This window comes from Talpa europaea (genome assembly GCF_964194135.1).
Source record: "Talpa europaea genome assembly, chromosome: 15".
Taxonomy (NCBI): Eukaryota; Metazoa; Chordata; class Mammalia; order Eulipotyphla; family Talpidae; genus Talpa; species Talpa europaea.
The window spans coordinates 73,871,394-73,894,245 of NC_140083.1; the positions used below are offsets into that span (position 1 = coordinate 73,871,394).

Here is a 22,852-nt window from a genome sequence, read left to right on the forward strand (position 1 = left end):
ATTTTAGGGGCCTCCCCGGGGCGCAGTGGCTGAGCGCTGGGTTGCGAAGCTGCCCGCAGCCTCTGCAGCACCAGTGCGATCCCCGGTCACCTGGTGAGGGTCCCACATGGCGCACAGACCTCTCCTGCCGCCCGCTGCTCCCCTCAGCAGTGTACTTCCTCACTCTGCCTGTTCTCTCCGCTCTGGCTCTGGTGAATTCTCTTGCCCTCCCGCGCTTCTGACTGTACCCAGTGCTTATAGGAATAAATAAATAAATCTTTAAAAAAAAAGAAATCCTCATTTTAGTCTTCCCGAATCTTCAGGGAACCACTGATCCAACCTCATTTTTTGACAAGGAAAACAAGGCCCTGGAGTTTGAGCAGCCAGAATGCAGTCACACAGCTGCAGTCATTCCAGCTCATGCTGGGCCTTTTCCCCACCCTGTCACTTGTCTCTGCCCTTTGCCTTCAGTTTCAGCAGGAAATGCTCAGGCTTATGACATATGTCATTTATTGAGCATCTACTAGCGGTGGGGAGCTGTCAGATCGTATTGATAGGTCCCCCTTTTCAGGTAATGCCTCAGAGAGGGGTTAACTTGCTCACTTTTCAAGGTAGAAAGCTAGTACTTAGCCTGCTCTGAGGCTGAGCGAGCAAGAACAGAATATCAAGCTGATGCTGGTCTCTTCTTTGACATCTCCCTACGCCAAGATGTGGCTGGCTGCTCTGAGGCCAGAGGTCAGCACAACAGCCTCGAGTCTTCTACGAGGTGTGTAGAAGTGACTACAGAGACTGAGCAGAGTAGCTGGCAGCAGGGCTGGGCTTCACAGGGTAACTGCACCCAGAAACTTATGACAACCCATTAATTAGAAAATCCCACCAATCAACAGACCTCAATTTTATTCATTTTATTCACTTACCAGTCAATATACCAGTGTACTTACCAAAATGCTGTTATTCAGTACCCTCCCCCGGATGACCAAGAAAAGGATTTGCAAGGCCTCACATTTAGTTCCCAAAGCCTGTGGATATGGGTTACTCTTCTGTTATTCAGTACCCTCCCCCAGATGACCAAGAAAAGGATTTGGTGAATACAAAAAGCAGATTGAGGCAAGTCAGTGTTTCTGAGGATCATGCCATGTGGCTTTGATGAGGTGGGGTCTTTCTTGAGGACAGGGCTGGGACCCAGACCCCTCTCTTCTGGCTTTCCTTTTTTGTTTCAAAAATAGTTTTATTGAGCTATACCTCACATACCATACAATTTGCCCACTGAAGGTACAATTCCATTGTTTTTAATATATTCACCAAGTTGTGCATCTATCGCAATTTTTTTAAAGTATGTACTTTCTTTTGAAAGGTGGAGTCAGAAATAGATGCAAAAAGTGAGAGAGGTATACCCGCTCAGGGACTTGAATCTGGACCCTCACATTAAGTCTGATGCCCTACTGTATAGCTATCTGGGCCCCTTTCATAAGCTATTTTATTTTATTTTACTTTTTAAAGATTTATTTATTTATACAAGAACTGGGGTACAGTCAGATGCATGGGAGGGTGAGAGAATTCACCAGAAACAGAGTAGGGAGCAGAACTGGCAGACTGATGGAAAACACTGCTGAGGGGAGCAGCGGGTGAGGCAGGAGAGGTCTGCCATGCCATGTGAGATTCTCCCTGGCCCACCGGGAATGGAACCCTTGCTGCCGAGGCTGCGGACAGCTTCACAGCACGGCACTCAACCCGCTGCGCCACGCCCTTCATAAGCAATTTTAAAACATCTTTATTAGCACAGAAAGAAACCCCACACCCCTTACTGCCCTCATCCCCCTGACTCTAGACAAACAGCCATACACTTTCTGATTCTACAGCTTTGCCTGTTCTGGTCATTTCATATAAACAGGACATTCAAGCTGTGGTCCCCTGCCTCTGGCCTCTTTCACTCAGCATACATTATTAAGGCTCATCCATGTTGTAGCATGTATTGGTATTTCCTTTTGATTGCTGAATAATATTCCACAGTGTGGGTGCCCTACAAGTTGTCTATTTCTTGATAGATGGATATTTGTTACTTTTTGGCCCTGTGACCAGTGCTGGGTTGTGTGCCCATTTTTGTGTGGCTCTGGCCTTCACTTTTTCAAAGTCCTGAATCGCCATCATTATGCACTTCGGTCACCTTAGTGAGATACATGTCACAGGTCAGTGAATTAAATCCTCATCTATTTAAATGAGTGTCCTTTTATCCATTATCCGCCCACCACATGGGCTTCTGGCCCTTTCCTCGAATTCCAGAGCTACCCTTTATCTTCATGGAGTCTGTAGCTCAAGGGGACCCCACAGGAAGTGCCCTCAGAGGACAGGTGTGAACAGCAAATCAAGACACTGAGTAGCTAGAAGTAGAACAGGAGCCTGGTGCGCAGGATCCAGGGACCTTATTATCCCCTGTATTGAGGTCACGGGCTCCACCTTCTGTTGCTTCTCTAGCGCGAGGCCTCATTGCCCCAGGAGTTGAATGGCTGTTGGCCTTGGGCTGTGAATCTTTGTGCATGGCAGAATGATACAGTGCAGGCTCAGTGAGAGCCCACATCCCACAATGGGCTTTGACCTCTGCAGGAGGTAGCGCTGACTGCCCCTGCCTTTGCCCTATGCATCGCAAACTCCCACCAGGCCAGGCACAGATGATACCCATCTGTGTTCAGGTCTCTCTTTTGAGGACCACGTCTCCTTCATCTTTAGCTGGTACAAAGCAGACCCTCAATGCACACAGAATAAGGGAAGGGTATGGTCAGGGCCTTCTCCAAATATTTTTTAATTCAAATGGGTTGTGCTGTGAGCACAGAGGGGAAGTCAGAGAGAAAGATTTGACGACAGTCTTGAAAGATGAGCAGGTGTTAGCCAAATGGGCCACCCACCCAGAAAATGGTGTTTGTGCAGGTAAGAGAGGTGACGGCGCGTGGCAGTGTGGTGTGGGTGGCGTTCAGGTGTGTGACAGGAGTGGTGTGAGGTGAGGCTGGGTCTTTTGTGCCAGGGTGAGCTTTTGCCCTGAGGCCTTCTGATGTCTGAAGCAGCAGAGGGACAGGGTCAGATCTGTGCTGGAGAAAGTTAGTTCTGCAGGCAGTTTGAAGAACTGGTGGAGCAGAGAAGCTGTGATCCATTTGGGGGGTTCTGCTGCAGCCCCGCCCAGGTAGTCCTGGCAGAGGCCATGTCATGGGCTGAGGGGTACAGTGGTCCTTCCTAGTGAGCACCCACCGGGCTGCCCTCACCCTCCTGCACCCATGCTTCTATATATCTTCCCCACTTCCATGGGGTTCATTGCTGTGTGTCCTTGGGGAGTCAGTTTACTTCTCTGGGCCTCAATTTTCTCACCTCTAAAATGAGAGGGTGCCAACAGATATTGTCTCCACTACTTTGACTGGACGTTCTGAATCTGTCATTGGCCATGAGTGTGCTCTGGAGATGGGAGCAACAGCTTGGTCCCTGCTAGATGGTGGCAAGAATGGGCAGAGGGCAGTGCTCATGAGCTGGAGCCCTGCATCCCTGCCAGAGTCAAAGTTTCCAAAACCTGGAGGGACAAAAATCCTGATGGGGTCATCAGTCTGCCCACTGATTCCTCATACCTGAGCCTGAGGGTGAGAGAAGCGTGGGTTGAGAGCTTGCGCTATGCTGAGTAAGGGCCTGGGCCCAGAGGAGCTGCACCCTGCAATGCCTGGTGTTTCCTGCAGTATCTCAGGCGCCCAGTGCAAGCTGGAAGGGCGGCGACAGCAGCCAGCCCAGCTCCCTCCTCCAGGCCTCTTTTCCCTGCCCAGTTCCCCGTGGCCTCTGGCCTTCAGGTTGAACACAAGTGACTTTTCTGCCAGACTGCCCTCTCTCCTCAGTGTGCTGCGGATCTCAGCACACTGCCCTGGAAGTCGCCCAGGGATGGCCATTGGAAGGAGACAACTGAATCTTGTAAAATGGACTTAAAGAATTTCCCTAGGAGCATCACAATGTCCCCATTCTCTCCTTCCCAGACGCCATCTACCCAGCCCATATTCTCTCTCCCACCCGCCCCAGCCCCCCAACTCATACTCTCAGGCCTGAAAGGGGAGACATCCTCTGCACCCCCCTCCCAGTTTTGCCCCACAGTCCCAGGCACCTGTGGTTATTCTAGGAGAGCCTGGCAGGGTGGATTTTGAGCTCCCGGAGAGCAGTCCTGTGGCCCATTGTGTCAGCCGGGGCCCCTGGTAATGCCTGTCCTGCTTTCCCAGTTACTTCCCCACAGGGGCGCCACAAGGGGGAACCACTGGGTAGATAAGGTTTCTCGGTAGACAGCTGTGGACTTTCCTCTTATTAGGCGTTAGGGGGAGGGGAAGAGAGAAAGTCTTCAGCTGACACCCCTCCCCGGGCCTCTGGCAATTTCCCTCATCTCTGCCATTCTGTAGTGGCTGCCAGCCCCTCGCTGGAGGAATGCAAGCAGCCCCCTCCCTGCATGCAAAGAGCATACATGTGTGCACACATGCATGACCAGAAAAACAGACCAGGGCCTCAGGGCCAGGCATGGAAGGAGGTTCCTGAAAAAAGTCGAGGCTGGGAACAGGACTAGAGGGGCCATGAACTTCAGCAGTAAGAGGACCTCAGGGTGGGGCTGTGGGGCCTGTACATCTGTCTCCGTAGGGCCTCCTCAAGTCCAGGGCAGCAGGGATAGGTCTGAGGGCGACACTCACCCACCTGCTTCTCTGGCCCGTACAGTTCCGGGGCCGCGTCAACCTGCATGTGTTTGAAGACTGGTGTGGCAGTTCCATCCAGCAGCTCAGGAGGAACCTCCATTTCCCACTGTACCCCCACGTGAGTGCTGGCTGGGCCCACCTGGCCTTCTCCCTCTTCTCCTGTCTCCCGTCTGCCCCATCTTCTATCTTCTTCATCTTTCCTCTCTTTTCCTGGTTCATTTTCTTTATCTCTTAGGTCCTCTTTCCCTCTGCCTATAACACCTAACTTGCTCCCCTGTCAGGGATTCCTTCCATCTTCCTGCCATGGTCTGCATCTCAGCTCTAGGCACTCCTCGTGGTTCACAGTGTAGTTTACCAACGGCCACTACACACAGTTGTGCTGGGTGTGCGCTGTACAAGGTCACCTGGATACAGAAGCCAGAGGGAGCTTCCGGCTTCCTGTTCACCGAGTCACATCCCAGTCCCTACTATTTTGCTCCCCTCCAGGGGAAGTCTTCAGTCCTGAGGGGGCCAATTTCCTCTTCCCTCTTCTGGGTAACAGTTTCCCTCCCCTTTCTTGGCACAGATCCGTACAACCCTGAGGAAGCTGGCCGTGTCCCCCAAATGGACCAACTATGGCCTCCGCATCTTTGGCTACCTGCACCCCTTCACTGATGGTGAGGCCAGCCTCAAGGTCCTATCCTACTTCCTGTTCCGGAGTTGTGTAGGGGACCCAGGGACCATGAGCCTGTAGCTGAGAAATCAGTGCGCACTTAGCTAATTAGACCCTGCTAACCCATCATCAGGGAGAGGGGAAACTGAGTCCAAGTGAAGTTGCATCAGTCCCTCCCCCAACCCACCATGTTGCCACTTCGCCCCTTGATTTGCAGAATCTGGAACTAGCTTGCCTCTCTCTAAGTCTTCTCCATGATCACATTGTCTCTCGGGATTTAGAAACCCCACAAAGAGGAGGCACCAAGCCCAAAGAGAATTTAATCAGGAAGACAAATGGCCTCTGCCCTTTGTGCTAATGCCCTTCTTGCTCTCATCTGGAAACTCTCTCCCCCACCACCCAGGGAAGATCCAGTTTGCCATTGCTGCAGATGACAACGCGGAATTCTGGCTGAGCCGTGATGACCAGGTCTCAGGCCTTCAGCTGCTCGCCAGTGTGGGCAAGGTAAGGCCAACACAGCCCCGGGCCCAGAGCCAGTCAGTGAAGAGGCCCCTGTCTCCACAAGGACACTGCCATTACCATGAGTACCTCTGTGGGACAGCCAGGAGGAACGCCCTTCCTCTCACCACCGGCCCCTTTTACAAAGATAAACATGTGGGAAGGAGGAAGGAATCAGAATGTGACCAGGAAAGGGCCCCATCTCTGGGCAGGAACTGGGCCCCGAACATCTTTTGGGTTTTATACACTTAGCACGGTGCACAGGATTCTCCCTGTGGGGATGATGGCTCTGGCAGGGGTGCTTTCCTCTGGGGCTTACTCGGTCACCCCCTAACTTTTTTTTTTAAAGATTTATTTATTTATTCATACAAGAGCCAGGGTACAGGCCAGAGATGCGGGGGGTGAGAGGATTCACCAGAGTCAGAGTGGGGAACAGAACAGGCAGACTGACTGAAATACACTGCTGAGGGGAGCAGTGGGCGAGACAGGAGAGGTCTGCTGCGCCATGTGGGTAGCTCCCTGGCCAGCCGGGGATCGAACTCGTGCTGCAGAGATTGCAGACAGCTTCACAGCGCTGTGCTCAACCCACTGTGCCACCAGGGAGGCCACGCCCCTTAACTCTTCTTTTTCTCTCCTCACCCTCATCTTCCTTCCTCTTCCCTTATCTCACTTTTGCCTTTTTCATTCTCTCCTTGTCCCTTCATCCACTCTCTCATTCTCCCTGTTTTCTTTTTCTTCCTCCCTTCTCTTCTCTGGCCCCGTGCCTCTAGACGGGGAAAGAATGGACCGCCCCTGGAGAGTTTGGGAAATTTCGAAGTCAAATTTCCAAGCCAGTGAGGTGAGTAGGGAATGGCATGAGATTCTCTTGAGCAGAAAAAGCCCCAACTGACCTCCTGTGCTGAGCACAGATCCGAGGCAGAGGGCCCATTGTGCACCACACCGTCCACCCATTTGTCCCAGGGTTTGGAGTGCCTGGGCTTCCTGCGTTCTGTAACAGAAGTCAGACTTGCACCCATCTGGCCTATTCCTTCTTCTCTCTCAGATGAGGAAACAGGTCCAGCGAGGCGTGTACCCCACTTGGGACCCTCAGGTCTGGAAGCCCTCACCTTTCCCATTTTCTCCTTCCATCCCTGGGAGTGTCCGCAGCTCCACAGCCTTGATGCTGGCTGTCCTGCCTTTGCTACAGAGAGTGATCTGTGCTAGGCCAGAGGGAAAGCGAGCCTTGCCAGCCCACCGTGGCTGGAATCCCATCAACAGGCCAAAGACAGACTTTACCTCGATCCAGAGCGCCACCTGGCGGCCAGCGCGAACGGCCACGCACATGTGGCGGCTGGACCGCAGCACTGATGTGCTAAGTCCACCTTGCAGAGAGCTTTTGCCACGTAACTCAGCAGAGCAGCTCACATGGGGATTCTGAAGCAAACTGTGTCCAAATCCCAACTCTACCACTTACTACTATCTTGGTGACTGGGAAGTTACCTGAGGTTTCTGTGCGTTAGTGTTCTCCTCTATAAACAAGGGTCATATAAAGCTCTTAGAACAGTGTCAAGCATGGAGTGACAACTCTAGAAGAGTTCATTATTACTGTTGCACTTGATTTTCCCATTAACCCTATGAGTGGGATTGTAACCCAGTGAAATGGCAAGTTTCTGGGATTCTAGGAGCAAGGAAAAATGGATGGGGGGCATCTGTGGGTGGTGAGCGAGAGGTGGGAACTGGGTGGCACAGCTGGGGGGACAATGGTGACCATGCATGGGGCCTGAGCCCACAGCACCTCTTTCTCTGCTCTCTCCTTCTAGCCTGTCAGCCTCACAAAGGTACTACTTTGAGGTGCTTCACAAGCAGAATGACGAGGGCACCGATCATGTGGAAGTCGCGGTGAGTGTCCTGCTTCTCCTGCCTGTCCTCTCCCCTGTCACTTGAACCCATATAGGGACCCAGGCTACCTGCAGCCTTCCACATCCACCCTCTCTCCTCTTCCAGTGGCGTCGGAATGACCCTGGGGCCAAGTTCACCATCATTGACTCCGTTTCCCTGTCCCTCTTCACAAGTGAGTAGGCTCTGCCCCCAACCCAGACGAGAGGGGAGGTGGTGTCACATGTGGGGTTCAGCCCACTGAGGAAATTTGGTCAGGGGAGGCATGGAAGGGGTGGAGACTAAAGCTCCAGGTTCTTGGAACATGGGTAGGGAGAAGAAAGAGCCTAAAGGGACCTTAACAGACTCCTGAGGGCCAGTGACCCCTTGAGAACCTCCTGGAAGTTCTCTGCACCCTTGCCTCAGAAAGTTCCCTTGTCCACCCACGCATGATGTTTTGTGCACAGTTTCAAGGGGCTTTGGAGACCATGAGGTTCACTCCTGATTAAAACCCTCTGAATGAAGCCAAGCTCTTATTTTACTGGTGAGGCAGCCAGGCATCTTGTAAAGCCATGGCCAGAAAGAAAACTTTCTCACCTGCTTTAAATTTGCAGTAAATGAGCTCTTCAGTTGTGCTATTCACTGCTTGTGATTTCCTCAGCAAGACTCCCATGCAGAGGCCCCACTGAGAAACCGCCATCTGTAGGCTTCCGGGGAAGGTGGGGGCCATGTGGGCCCAGGTGTTGGAAGGGGAGGCAGGGCTGAAACCCCAAGGGAGGAAGGGAGAGGCGAGTGCTGGAAGGAGACTGGCAAGACGGTGGGTAATGTATATGCGGGGGGGGGGGGGGGGGGAGGGCAGGATGGTCGGCTCACAGAGCAGGGTGGCAGTGTGGGAAGGGCAGGCTTGGCGGGAGGTGGCTTGCAGTGACCAGAGCAAGAGGCCATAAGGTCAAGGCGGAAGAAGAGGCTGCCAAGATGGTGTGAGAGGGAGGTGGGAGAGCTGGACGTGAGCCAAGGAGAAAGAGGCCCAGAGCAAAGTTCAGGTCAGGAGCGAGTAAAGTAATGGAGACCTCTGTCTGGGGCTGAAGACAAATGAACTCAGGAGGCAGAGAGCAAAACCAGGCCTGATAGAAAAGGGAAGAAGTAAATACCGTAGGGCCTCCCTGGTGCTGCAAGGGGTTAAGTCTCAGCACTATGAAGCTATTACCAGCCACTGCAGCATGAGTTCGATCCACGGCCAGGGAGCTGACCCTCATGGCGCAGCAGACCTCTCCTGCCTCATCTGAAGGTCCCCTCAGCAGTGTATTTCAATAGATTCACCTGTTCTGCTCCCTACTCTGTCTCTGGTGAATCCTCTTACCCCCTGCACCTCTGGCCTACAGCCCAGCTCTTGTATGCATAAATAAATAAAATAAATCTTTGGGGGAAAAGGAAATAAGTACTGTAGACTGGAGGAGAATACCAGAGGGCGAGGAGAGGCAGGGCTGCTGTGGACTTGGGGCACGAGCCGCTCCTCGTGGTCCGTGTTGATTTTTTGGCTTGAGAGGCAGCATACCTGAGGCTGACACCAGCCTCGGCTTTGCACTTAGCACTTGAGTCATCTTTGACAAATGACTTGGATTTGCTGCCGAAGTTCTTTTTCTGTGAAATAGCAACGATAGTGCATAAGCTGTGTGGTGCTCAGGAAAAGTAAGTGGGTTAATATTTCTAAGATGTTTAGAACAGTGGCTGGCTTATTATTTAGTAAGTGCTACATATGCATGTGTTAGATAAGTTCAACATCATGACAAGTATCCAGCAGCGCTAAAACATTTTGAGAAGAGGTGTCTTTTTTTAAATTCATACAAAAATGGGGTATGTGCCCTGGGGTGGTGGGGGTGGAGGGGCCAGGGTTAGCAGGAAGAGGGGTGGAGCACATCCCATCCTATACCTGGGCATCCTGAAGACTTGGCTGAGCCTCTCCCCTGACCCCTCAAAGAATCAGGGATATGGGTTCTAGGTTTGCTCCAGGGCCCACAGGTGCCCTCTGTTCTTGTCTCTGGGGCTCAGATGAGACGGTGCTGAAGATGGATGAGGTGGGCCACATCCCACAGACAGCAGCCAGCCACACAGGCCCCCCAGACTCTCCTCAGGGAGACGAGCAGCCCCCCGCCGACATGCTACGGCCTGACCCTCGGGACACCCTCTATCAAGGTAAGGTCTTGGCCACCTCCCTGTCATGTAGTCTGGCCACACTACACTGCCAGGTCCCTGGGTACCAGTGGCGGAGACTCAGACTCATCAATTCAGCCTCAGAGAATGCTTTTCTTTGTAGTGAAAAATAACATGCACACAGAAAAGTACAAAATGTATTGTACAGTTTCACAGCTGCACAAACCACTACAGAACCAGAGTCTGTGTGACCAGCACCCGGACAAGAGCTAGAACTAGAACTCGCCCCTGTGTGCCCTCCACAATATGTACAAGTAACTACAAGTGTTGTAGTGTCTTACTGGATCCCACTCGTCACCCAGTGAGAGAACATGAGCCTACTGAGTGTCAGAGTCAAACTCCGGAGAGTGTTTACATTTTAAACAAAGATAAAACTCCCTCCAATTTCCCCCAAAATGGCAACTGGTTGGGCCTTCCTGGTGGCGCAAGGGGTTAAGCACCGCACTATGAAGCAATCTTCAGCCTCTGTAGCATGAGTTCGATCCCTGGCCGGCCAGGGAGCAGCCCACATGGTGCAGCAGACCTCTCCTGTCACGCCCGCTGCTCCCCTCAGCAGTGTGTTTCAGCCGGTCTGCCTGTTCTGTTCCCCACTCTGTCTCTGGTGAATCCTCTCACCCCTCACATCTCTAGCCTATACCCCAGCTCTTGTATGCATAAATAAATAAATCTATTTTAAAAATGGCGACTGGAAGAGAATTCAGGCTCTGCCCTGCTCCGGAGTTTCTAGACCTTTATGGAGGCGCATCTGTAAGAGCAGCCCCAGAGCCTGCGATCTAGTTCTCCACCACCAGGGTGCGCCACGGGCGCAGGGGTGACTGCAGGCTGTGCCAGCTGGCGTGGAGGGCCTGCTCCCACCCTAATCCTCGTCCCTCTTCCCTTACTGTCCTCAGTGCCTCTGATCCCCAAGTCTCAGCTCCGCCATGTCCTGCCTGACTGTCCCTACAAGCCCAGCTACCTAGTGGACGGGCTCCCTCTGCAGCGCTACCAGGGACTCCGATTTGTAAGTACTGGGTCTGGGCAGCAGGTGGCAGAAGTAAGAGAGCTTGCTGCATCTGGCCAGAAAGCGGGGAGACGAGTACACTCCCCCCTCAATCCTCAATCCTCCCTCCTCCCCAGCCATGTGCCAGTAGAGGGACGGCTCACCGCCCCTTGGCTGGGAGAACTTGCATTCTAAGTTGCTTCTAAGCCAGATGGACTGGCCTGCAGCGCCTGAGTGGGTGGCCTGACTTGGGAAGCCCGGACACATCAACCCAGCTGCAGTGACCATGCAGGGTGGGCTGGCCTGAGGCTTCCTATCCTCGGCTCTGAGGGCCATATAGCCTGTCCTGTCTGGGGCAGTCCTGCCAGTGGGTCGGCCCGCAGTATTTAATAGACCCGTAGATAAGGCAGGAGGGGGAAAATGAACTAGGAAGCCTGCAGCCGCACGGAAACACGAGAGGCAGAGGGGCTACTCTACACCCACATCTGGAGAGGGTTACGAGAGTGCTGGAGGTGGGAGGCGAGTGGCCAAGGGTCCAGCAGGTCAAAGAGTATCATTGAAAACGTTTTTGGTGGTGATGGTCTCAGGCTGTATTTATGGGGGCAGCAAGCAGTGGGGAAAATAGCAAGGGCGGGGTGGGGGAAGGTGGGCTGTTCCAGGCCTGTGGGAGATTGCAGGTGAAGGTTTAGCAGTTCTTGGAGAGGACAAGATAGCAAGAGGAGGGGAGATTGGGGCTGGCTGCCAACGGGTGAGTTGAGACAGAAGGTGCGGGCCTTGAGGGAGCTTGACTCAGGGCTTACATTTGTTCCAGAAAACCCAGGCGAGGAGGCATAAGAAGTGGAAAGGAATCTCAGTCTCAAAACCAATGTTCTTTCAGAGCTCCAGGCAGCCCTTCTCTCCCCACCAGAGAGATCCCTAAGAGCCGGGAGTGATTCCGAGCAGGGGCAGGCTTCACCCTGGCCTGCTGATTCCTTACGAAGGCCCTGGCCCTTACTCCTGCTGCTGCTTTATCTGTCTCCAGGTGCACCTGTCCTTCGTTTACCCCAATGACTATACGCGCCTGAGCCACATGGAGACCCATAATAAATGCTTCTACCAGGAAAGCCCCTACTACCAGGACAGGTGAGTGACACTGATGGACTAAGAAAGTGGCTTCACAGAGGGGATCTGTAGGGGCAGGAGGGCTTCCTGGACTGAGTGGCTGCGGGTGCTTTTGCTGCCCAAGGAATTTCTGCTCTTCCTTGGTACTCCCCGCCTTCCCCCCCAAACCCTCATCTCCCCCCCACAACCCCCATGCTCCATCTCAGGCCTCCTTCCTCTCTTCACTCTGCTCTGGGGCTTGCCTCTGAGCTGCCACTGGGGCTTCCAGTAGAGCCTCATGCATCAGGCTGCAGGGCACCGCATGCCAGTGTCCCCTCCCTTCCTCCCGCAGGTTCGGCTTTCAGGAGTACATCAAGATTGATCAGCCAGAGAAGCAGGGGCCAGAGCAGCCAGGTACAGAGCGACAGCTGAGGCTTCCAGGTCAGGTTGGGAGGGGTGACATAAGGCACCTGGCAGGTGCCTGGTTCACGTAAGTATCCAACTAATGGCCCCACTTACACCCTAGTTCCTTAAGAAAAAAGGCCACAGGAAGACAGTGCTTCTCTATAGCACCCCCCACACCCCCCCACCCCCCACCCCCCGCCAACAATCAGGCGGCAAGAACAATACTCTTTGCATCTCCCTGTCAAGGCACATGTAGAAAACACTTTTACCCACATGCTGGGGTCTGTCAGAGGAGTTGCTGGGACTGTTGGAGGCCATCGCTGCCCGTGGCACATCCTTCAGGAATTTCTGCTATAGAGAAGCACTGTCTTCCTGTGGCCTTTTTTCTTAAGGAACTAGGGTGTAAGTGGGGCCATTAGTTGGATACTTACGTGAACCAGGCACCTGCCAGGTGCCTTATGTCACCCAATCTTCACAACAACCTGACGGAAGGTGAAGAACTTGGGGCTAGTTGAGTCGCTTGCCCAGGTTACATGATAAATAAGTCCAATAAATAAGGGTGCAGCTCCATTCTGACACCCCTTGGTGCATCTCTCAGAGGCTCCTCAGCTATTGCGTATGACTTGTTGGGGAAAAATTGAAAACCCTGATGTGAGGAATGGTTGTTATTCATAACAGGTTTTGAGGAAGTCCTTCTAGAAGAATCCCAGTATGGAGAAGCAGCAGATGAGACCCCTGTCTCTGATGACCAGAACTTCAGGATGCCAGAAGGAAAGCACATGCCCCCCTCCCCTCCTGGGCAGGATGTCACTGACTACCGCCTGCAAAGCCTGAGGAAACTGCTGGCTCAGTCCCAGGAGAGTCTGCGGGTGTCCCTTTCTAAGCACAACTCGACAGCTCCCTCCCCAGTGAGAACCAGCCACATCCCAGCCCACCAGCCGGAGAATAGGGAGAGAAAGCCCAGCCCCGAGCCCAGCCCAGAGCCACCTCATTCTGACAAGTCACCCACTGGGCACCTGGCAGGGAAACTGCCTCAAATGAAGAAGCTCAGGCCCACTGGTGACAACCCCAGGAAGATGCTAGGACAGTCCCAGTGGCTGAATCAAGTCGAGTCATACATTGCAGAGCAGAGAAGGGGTGACAGGATGGAGCCTCTGCTCCCTAGGCAGGTTTGGCAGGGGGAGGAGGAGGTGGTAACAGCCATAGCGCAGGAAGGACAGGTGGAGGGAGAGGAAGACGGGGAGGAAGAGGAAGAGGAAGAGGATGTGAGTGAGGTGTTCGAATACGTGCCCATGTTTGACCCCGTGGTAAACTGGGACCAGACCTTCAGTGCCCAGAACCTGGACTTCCAAGCCTTGCGGACAGACTGGATCGATCTGAATTGTAACACATCTGGCAACCTGCTGCTTCCAGAGCAGGAGGCCCTGGAGGTCACCCGGGTCTTCTTGAAGAAGCTCAACCAGAAGAGCCGGGGGTAAGGTAAAGGGCTCTCCTGCAGCCTGGGGCTGGGCAGGGACCTGGGGGTGGGAGCAGGTTCACCTGCTGCAGGCTTCCAGCGGAGACAAGTGCTGGGGGTCCTGGCCTGCAGGTGACCCGGACAGTCAGGTCTTTATTCCACTGTCAGGTCCAACTCCTGGTGCCTGGCCCAGGCATTGGGAAGGCTTGATAGATGTGGTTCCCTCTCTCAGGGAAGGAGCAGATACAGAGACAGAGCAGGCAAAGTTGAGGCTAAAACACCTCATTAAGACCCAGATGTGGGCGTCCGCTGGTGGCGCAGCGGTTGAGCACTGGGCTGCGAAGCTGCCCACAGCCTCTGCAGCGCCGGTTCGATCCCCAGCTGCTGGCAAGGGTCCCAATAAATAAATAAATCCTAAAAAAAAAAAAAAAAAAAAAGACCCAGATGTGGGGCCTCGCTGGTGGCACAAGGGGTTCAGATGCAGCCTATGAAGCTATCCACAGCTACTGCAGCAGGAGTTCACTCTCCGGCCAGGAAGCTACCCACATGGCACAGCAGACCTCTCCTATCTCTCCTGCTGCTCCCCTCAGTAGTGTATTTTAGTCAGTCTGCCTGTTCTGCTCCCCGCTCTGTCTCTGGTGAATACTCTCACCCCCCATACCTGTACCCCAGTTCTTGTATGCATAAATAAATAAATCTTTAAGAAAAAAAAAAAGACCAGATGTGGCTGGAAGGACTAGGGCATAAGATATGACTTCAGTTCTTTGCCTTCATTCATTCAATCAGCTTGTTTTTGGATTGCAATAAAATTCCCCTAGCATTCAATTCACCATTTTAGAGTACAATTCAGTGACTTTTAAGTATATTCAGAATGTTGCATGACCATCATCACTCTCTGATTCCAGAACATTCTCATCACTTTAAAAAGAAACCCTGTACCTGATAGTTGTCACTTCCAACTCCTTCCAGTCTCTGCAGCCATTACTCTCCCTATACGTTTACCTCTTCTAGACATTTTGTGCACATGGAATTATATAATATGTGACCTTTTATGCCTGACTTATTTCACTTACCAAATAATTTCAAGTACAGTCATGTGAAGCCAATGTAGAATGTACTGAGTGCTTCATTCCTTTGAGTTGCTGCATAATCTCCTTTGTATAGATGTACCACATTTTGTATATCCATTCATTAGCTGATTCACATGTGGCATTTGGCTATTTTGACTACAGTGCTGCTAGGAACACATGGTACAAGTTGTTTTTTTTTTTTTTAAAGGTGCCTAAACAAAAAGACTTTATTACTGTAGAAATATACCAGTGTGGGAGTTTCTGGCACAAAAGCTTGAAAATGCCATCACAAACACTGCGTGGGACCAAAGGTGCTGGCAAAAGTGCACCCTCTGCAAGCCTCAGCACTCAGAAAGGGTTCTTGGGCCAGCAGAGAGTCCAGTGCAACGTTAACTTTGTAGAGTTGAGAAAATGAAGATCCTGTGGGGGGGTTGGGGTGATAATTTCTTCAAATAGGAGAGCACATAAGTCAGCTCCACTGAGCACCCTGGGGTGGTAACTGAGGCCCAGGGAGTGGGCCTGCCACGTGGTAGGTCAGTAGGATCTGTAGCAATAAGATTTGTGAGAACCCTTGGCAGGTTCCACATGCTTCCCACAACTTAAGCTCACAGAGAACTCTAGAAATACTAGGCTCAACTCAGGCAGATGGCCCTACGAGGTTTCATCTGCCTCTTAATACTAATTCAGGTGAGACCCAGTCCCTGTGTCTCTAAGGCCTTTGTCCAGTGTGAACTCTTCAGTATCAGGTGGGTGGCTTTTGTGTCTAAAGGGTTTTCCCTATTCACAGCATGCACATGAGTACTCCTATGTCGAAGGAGGCCGGAGCTCTGACTAAAAGACTTCCCACACTCACTGCACTCGTAAGGCCTCACTCCTGTGTGAAACATCCGGTGTTGAATGAGCCTGGAACTGTGTCTGAAAGAGTCCCACATTCAGCACAACACATGTGTACAAGTTTTTGTGTGAATAGCTATGCAGTTCCTTTGGGGGTATACCTGCGATTGCTGGGTCACATGGAGATTATGTTTAACATTTTGAGGAATTTACCAATTTCTTCTTCAATTTGACACCCTTGTATTTTCCTTAAAAAAAAAAACAAACCAACAACATCCTAATGGGTGTGAAATTGCATCACACGGTGGTTTTGATTTGCATTTCCCTAGTGATTAATGATGTTTAGCCAACCAGTCCACATTAATAATCCAGTGTGGCTTATGCCCAGTGTATTGAGCAGAGCATTTTATTAGTGAGGGCCAGTTTCTGAATGGAAGTCACCTTTCATCACTTAGGCCCTTGGGTCTAGAAAAGACTTGCGTTATCATCCCAGCTCAACAGGTGCATTTTTTTTTTTTAAAGATTTTATTTTTGCATAGAAGAACTGGGGTACAGGGCAGAGTTCTGGGTGGGGGAGTGAGAGGATTCCCAGAGACAGAGTGGGGAGCAGAACAGGCAGATCTACTGAAATACACTGCTGAGGAGATGTCTGCTGTGCCATGTGGGTCAGCTCCCTGGCCGGGGATCGAACCCAGACTGTTGGGGTCGGCCTTCACAGTGGTAGCCCTGAGATTTAACCCCTAGGGCACCAGGGAGGCCATCAATAAGTGCATTTCAAAGACTGGGCAGGGTAAGCATCTGATGCAGTGGCAGAGCTAGGACAACTGTGTCTCCTGCAGGCCTGGACCGCACCTGGCTTCCCCATAGTGTGGGAAAGAATAACTCAAGCCCCCTGCCCTTTCTGCCTTAGGAGGTACCAGCTGCAGCGCATTGTGAATGTGGAGAAGCGTCAGGACCAGCTCCACGGGGGTCGCTACCTTCTGGAACTTGAGCTGCTGGAACAAGGCAAGCGCCTGGTGCGGCTCTCTGAGTACGTGTCCACGCGAGGCTGGCAGGGCATCGATTCAGCTGCTGGAGAAGAGAAGGAGGCCCGGAACCTGCAGGGTCTGCTTTGGGATACACGCAGGCGGCGGAGACACGTCCTGAGTGTCCGGAGCCCAGAGCCCAAGCTGTGCTGGCCCCAGGGCTTCTCCTGGAATCACCGAGCCGTGGTCCACTTCATTGTGCCTGGTGAGCCCCACACCCATCCTGGGCAGAGCAGGGGTCTTGCCCTTCCTCCCGAGCACCCAGGTTTCTGTTCACTGATTCGGTCTCACAGAGAGAGGCCGCCATGCAGGGGAGACACTGGGGCTCACAAAGAGTCCCGGGTCTGAGGTTCAGCAGGTTCCAGCGTTGGTGCTGGAACAGAGGCTGACCTGTCGGCCTGTTGACCAGGCTGTGTTGAGCCAGGTTTCGGGGGGCTATGATCTTCAACTGGTGGGTCTACTGGGGGTTACAACTAGTCTGGGGAAATAAGACAGGAGGGTTAGCTGGTTGGTATCATGAGAAAGGGGAGCATGTAACAGACTGGACTGTCATGGTGGGGCAGGAATGGAAGTAAAGGGTCATAACCAGGGTTTGAGGGTCAGCCAGAGATTACTAAGGACAAGCCAGCCCAAGGCTGTCCCCCCCACCCCCACTCCGCCCTGGTCCCTGCAGGGAGCGTGTGCTGCTGGGTGTTGAGGCCCCTTTAACTGCTGAGCTCTCCCTGCTGTACTGCACCGTGGTGGTTTCCCATAGTTACCTTCTCCCCCAAGCAGCGGTCTGATGGGACTTGCCCAGAAACCAGGAATGGAGAGGCCCATCTTTGCCCCACCTCTGCTTCTTTCTCCCTGTTTGCCCCTCCCGGGTAGTAAAGAACCAGGCGCGGTGGGTACAACAGTTCATCAGAGACATGGAGAAGCTGTTCCAGGCCACCGGAGACCCGCACTTCAATGTCATCATCACTGACTACAGCAGTGAGGACATGGCCGTTGAGATGGCCCTGAAGGGGTCCAAGCTGAGAAGGTGAGGAGACCCATGGCTGGGATGCAGCCTGGGCCAACTCCTTCCTAAATTCTAAGACCTGCTGGGATGGGGGCAGAACCAGGTGCTCCCCCCCAACCCCCAACTCACCTGCCATTATCCCACCCCAGAAGCACTTGTCATCTCTGCTCTGCCTGCTAACTTCCTCCAGGGGACCCCCGTAGCCAGTGCCGGGACTCAGCCCCTCTTTTCTCCTCTCCCTGCAGCTACCAGTACCTGAAGCTAAGCGGAAACTTCGAGCGCTCGGCTGGACTTCAGGCTGGCATAGACCTGGTGAAGGTAAATGGGCTGGGTGGGGCTTGTGGGGCGTGATTAGAGACTGGCTAGAGGGAGAGAGACCTTTGGGATGTGTAAGGCGGTCAGCTCCTCAGGGAGGAAGGGAATGGGGATTGGAGGGAGCGTGGGAGGCTGGTCTCTGCTAGGCTGCAGGGCCAGCACCTGGGTGGGGCTAAGCAGATGACAGTGGAGCATTTATCCAGAGTCCCAGAGTCCACTGAGAAGGGGGGAGGGAGTCAGAATTCACTGATCATGAAAACTGTGCTCTGGTGCCCAGTAGTGTGGGAACCTGCCCAGCTGTCTGGATCATTCAGGTGGGAGGGAAGCTGAGGGTTGTGCTGGCCCTCCTAGCTCTGCCTGCAGGCTCTGCTGACACTTCCCCGTCTGTCCCCAGGACCCACACAGCATCATCTTCCTCTGTGACCTCCACATCCACTTCCCAGATGGAGTCATCGATACCATCCGGAAGCACTGTGTGGAGGGCAAGATGGCCTTTGCCCCCATGGTCATGAGGCTGCACTGCGGGGCCACGCCCCAGTGGCCTGAGGGTGAGTCTGGCCCTGGGCTAGGGAGGCTGGGAAGGACCTCTCTGGCCTTGGTTTTTAACTCAAGAGCTGGAAACACTCAGGTCTATAAAGGCAGAGCCCCTTCCTCCCCTGCACCCCTGCTGCCCCACAGCCTCTGCTTACCTGGACAGTGCACTGAGGACTGTGCTGAGGGCTGTGCTGCAAAGGCCGGCTCCGGCCGCATCTTCCCCTCATTCATTCATCACACGTTCACTGTGTGCCCACTGCCCCGTGAAGCCTTGGTCAGAGGCCTGCCTTGGTCAGAGCCTCCTGTAGGACTGTCACCAGCCTGTGGTCACTCCCTGGCAGGACTGCTGCTTTCACTGGACCCTGAACTTTAACTCAAGGAGCTGCCTCTCAAAACAGGTCAACAGAGGAGACCACTTTCCGCCTTAGCCAACCCATCCTTTTTTATTTATTTATTTTTAAAGATTTACTTATTTATTTATACAAGCACTGGGTACAGTCAGAAGCGCAGGGGGGTGAGAGAATTCACCAGAGCCAGAGCGGGGAAAAGAACAGGCAGAAGGACTGAAGTACACTGCTGAGGGGAGCAGCAGGCAAGGCAGGAGAGGTCTGCGCGCCATGTGGGACCCTCGCCAGCAGCCAGGGAACGAACCGGCGCTGCAGAGGCTGTGGGCAGCTTCGCAACCCAGCGCTCAACCACTGCACCATGGGAGGAGGCCTGACCCATCCATCCTTTATTAGAAGACCCTGGAAGGTACACCTGAAGGCTTTATTCCTTCCTCCTGGCTTCTGGCTCATCTCACCTGTACCTTCTTGTCTGTCCGCAGGCTACTGGGAGGTAAATGGATTTGGACTGCTTGGCATCTACAAGTCAGACCTGGACCGGATTGGGGGCATGAACACCAAGGAATTCCGAGACCGCTGGGGCGGGGAAGACTGGGAGCTGCTGGACAGGTGACTGGGAAGGGGAACATTTGAGCCGTTTGCTGGAATTCCATCCCGTCAGGTGTCTGGGCAGAGAACAGAGCTCAATCAGCCTGGGCCTGGTCCTTCTAGACTGCGTAGTCCTGCATACAGGTAATGAACACCCACCGCGGAGGAAGCTCAGCCTCTTACTGGGGAGTCAAATGACTTAATTTCACTGAGACTCAGTTTCCAGATCAGTCGAGGAGATGCTACTGCCTCTGTCTGTGTCACAGGACTGCCATGGAAATGAAAGTGCCTGGTAAACTGTCAGGGGAAAAGCAAAAACTGTTGCGCTGTATAAATGCAAATGACAGTGTTCGTGGCACCAAGCAAGGCGCTAGGGGAAAATTTGACTACATCCACCCACACTGGATGGTAGCTCGCTTCCCCTCCACAGCTGCCTGGGAGTGACGCTGTGAGAATAGAGAGGAGAGACACAGGCATGGAATCAGGAAAGATTGTGGGGCCAGCAAAAGACAGTTGCGTTATTAAAGGGCAATAAGGTCCTGGGAGGTTCTGGAAACTAGGGAGATGGGAGTTTGGGGCAGGAGGAAATGTCAGAGAAGGACAACATGGTGCCAGCTGCCAGCTTGGCCAGTGGGCAGGGAAAGGCTGTGGGGGTGTTAGTAGGGAGCAAGGCTGGGCAGGACACGAGTTGTGGGGAGTGCAGGTGTGGTTGGTGAGGAGGTAGAGGCTGCCTTAGTCGGGTTCCTTTAAGAAATGCAAGGCCAAGAGAAGGGGATGGAAAAAGGATGATGCCTGAGATTAGAGCTTAAGGGGTAAGGTCAAAGGAAGGGGAAATCTAAGAAAGAAAAGGTATAATTGCTGGCACTGTGTCCAGAGGAGGTGGACAGGGCCAGGAGTACCCAGCGAGTGGGGACCTTGGCAAGGAAGAGATGCACCTGTTGCTGAGGAACAGGGCAACCCGGGGCCACCAGTCATTAGGAGTCTGTAAGCGGCAGGTGATTTACACCCATCACCTTGTTTGTTCCTCCCCCAAACTCTGTGAAGTGTCATTGTCTGCATTTTCTAGATGGGAAAAATGAGTCTTGAGGAAAAGTTAGTAACTTGGCCCCAAACTTCAGAGCTAGTGAGTGTCAGGCTTAAAAACCAGATCTATGGATATTTTTTCCTGGGAGGGAAGAGAGTACTAATACAGCTCTGAGAGAATTTAAGATGCAGAGGAGCTCCTATTAGATAACCCAGCTCTCCTAAACCTAGGGTAGTGGCAGGAAGGCACAGAGCAGGTTCTCTGAGATCCGGGCAGATGGGTAAAGGAGAGTCCTGGAGCCCTCGGTGGCTTTTCAGGCTTTCATTGAGCTTTTTACATGTAGTGCAGCACCCAGGTACACGGCAGGCAGGGGTACACGGCAGGCCTCCCAGCCCCCGGCAAATCTTCGCTCTTTCTGGGTGCTCTGGCGTTCTCTCGTGGTCTCTGCTTCTCTGCTGGTTCTGCTTATCATCTTGTTCTTCTCGTTCTCTGCTCTCTTCTGCTGGTTCCCGGTGATGCCGCCCTTGTAAGCCCAGTCTCAGCCCAGATGTGCCCACCTATGTATGTCCAAACCCTGCTCCAGGTGCCCACCATCAGGCATTCATGCAGGACTGCAGGGGTCCATCATTAATGCTAATGGCAGGAGGGCAGAAATGCCTGATACTTTTTTTTTTTAATATTTTTTTTATAGAGGCATGTTTTATTTATTTATTTGTTTGTTTGTTTTGTTTATACAAGCACTGGGTACAGTCAGAAGCGCGGGAGGGTGAGAGAATTCACCAGAGCCAGAGCGGGGAGCAGAGCAGGCAGAAGGACCGAAGTACACTGCTGAGGGGAGCAGCGGGCGGCAGGAGAGGTCTGCGTGCCATGTGGGACCCTCGCCCGGTGGCCGGGGAGCAGCTGGGGATCGAACTGGCGCTGCAGAGGCTGCAGGCAGCTTCGCAACCCAGCGCTCAACCACTGCGCCACCGGGGAGGCCCGTGCCTGATACTTTTTTCCTTAGCCTACACCTAGATCAAGTGGACCCCGAGCTCATGGAGGGCTGGCCCAGTGGTTCCCTCCACCCATGGTCTTCATGCCAGGCCAGGACTCCAGCTCAGTTCTTAACCGTCCTGCCTTCTCTGACACCCAACAAGAAAGAAACTGCACAAATTCCAGTGACTTCTACCCTGCCAGAAGTACAGGTCTCCCTGTGAGAGGGACTCCCGGGGGCTGTACATGTAGAATGGGCCGGGGTAGGCTGGGCACCAGGTCCGCTCAGCCTGTGCCTCCATCAAGACTGCAATGAGCCCCTGCAGGCTGAGCTCCAGCTGTTGGGTGTTTGGTGTGTGGAGCTATGCTGAGCACTAGCTTCCATCATCTCTGGTTTTACCATCTTGCCTGTAGCTATTCATCTTTATCCTCTTTCTAGAGATTAGCCAGCTGATGCTCTGAAAGACGAGGCTTACCCAGTGTGGAGCTGGGACTCAGACTCGGGCTGTCTGGCTCCAAAGCCCACACTGCGCCATACCCCGCCTTCCCTGCCTGGAGTGAAAGCAAGATGGGGTTGCAGGGACAGGCCTGACACAGATGTGGTGGGTGGATTCCTCAGGGGCCTCGCCCCAGGGGCCTCTTGTATTTCTGTTGCTTATCCTGCCCCTCCCGCTTCAGGATCCTCCAAGCCGGCCTGGAAGTGGAACGTCTGTCCCTCAGGAATTTCTTCCATCACTTCCATTCCAAAAGGGGCATGTGGAACCGCCGCCAGATGAAGACGCTGTGATGCCGGGGCGTGGCCCACTGGACCGACCACTTCCTGCTCCTGGACGTGCAGCTGCTCTCAGTGGCCCTGCTCATTTCTGGAGGAGGAGAGGGAAGGAGAGCAGAAGCCAGGCTGGGCCCCAAGGCTCAGAGATTCACCCCTACTCCACCGGGAGCTGTTGCCTCATGGAGCCCTCTCTCCGCCCCTGGGCCTCCGAGGGAGAACTCCAGGAGGGCCTCGAGGGGCCACTCACGCACAGTTGACAGAGATGGGACGCTCCCGGGAAGGGCAGCGCAGTGAGGTCCAGGAAGGAAAGGCCTGCTTGCGCGACCCCATCCTTTTCCGTGAAGGTGCATTCTGCTATCCACCCAGTGCCTTCCACGGGGAGCAGACACCAGGAAATGGAAGCCTTGATTGGACATACTTTATTGGGGTTTTTATTTTTTTAACAGAAATCCAAAACTGTAAGTGTCCAGACCCAGCATTGACTGTGAGAGGGGATGCATTTAGTGGGTGTCCCCACTGGCATACCTCAGACCCACTCCTGTATAGAGGTGTGCCCCCCGCCAATC

The 22,852-nt window shown here is 53.3% G+C and overlaps 1 protein-coding gene across 1 annotated transcript in view; it reads left to right on the plus strand.

Annotated features, from left to right (window-relative positions):
• Positions 1 to 22,301, plus strand: part of B4GALNT3 (beta-1,4-N-acetyl-galactosaminyltransferase 3) — a gene marked incomplete at both ends in the record, with an annotated part of 85,054 nt that extends 62,753 nt beyond the window's left edge. Inside the window, 17 exons of the mRNA XM_084255389.1 lie at positions 4,696 to 4,791; positions 5,239 to 5,329; positions 5,729 to 5,829; positions 6,594 to 6,661; positions 7,623 to 7,701; positions 7,807 to 7,873; positions 9,727 to 9,870; positions 10,779 to 10,888; positions 11,889 to 11,989; positions 12,300 to 12,361; positions 13,031 to 13,826; positions 16,623 to 16,942; positions 17,605 to 17,758; positions 17,983 to 18,055; positions 18,447 to 18,600; positions 19,413 to 19,539; positions 22,193 to 22,301. Of these exons, the coding sequence (XP_084111515.1) occupies positions 4,696 to 4,791; positions 5,239 to 5,329; positions 5,729 to 5,829; positions 6,594 to 6,661; positions 7,623 to 7,701; positions 7,807 to 7,873; positions 9,727 to 9,870; positions 10,779 to 10,888; positions 11,889 to 11,989; positions 12,300 to 12,361; positions 13,031 to 13,826; positions 16,623 to 16,942; positions 17,605 to 17,758; positions 17,983 to 18,055; positions 18,447 to 18,600; positions 19,413 to 19,539; positions 22,193 to 22,301 (2,652 nt within the window). The remainder of the gene's footprint in view (positions 1 to 4,695; positions 4,792 to 5,238; positions 5,330 to 5,728; positions 5,830 to 6,593; positions 6,662 to 7,622; positions 7,702 to 7,806; positions 7,874 to 9,726; positions 9,871 to 10,778; positions 10,889 to 11,888; positions 11,990 to 12,299; positions 12,362 to 13,030; positions 13,827 to 16,622; positions 16,943 to 17,604; positions 17,759 to 17,982; positions 18,056 to 18,446; positions 18,601 to 19,412; positions 19,540 to 22,192) is intronic.
• Between the last annotated feature and the right edge of the window lie 551 nt (positions 22,302 to 22,852).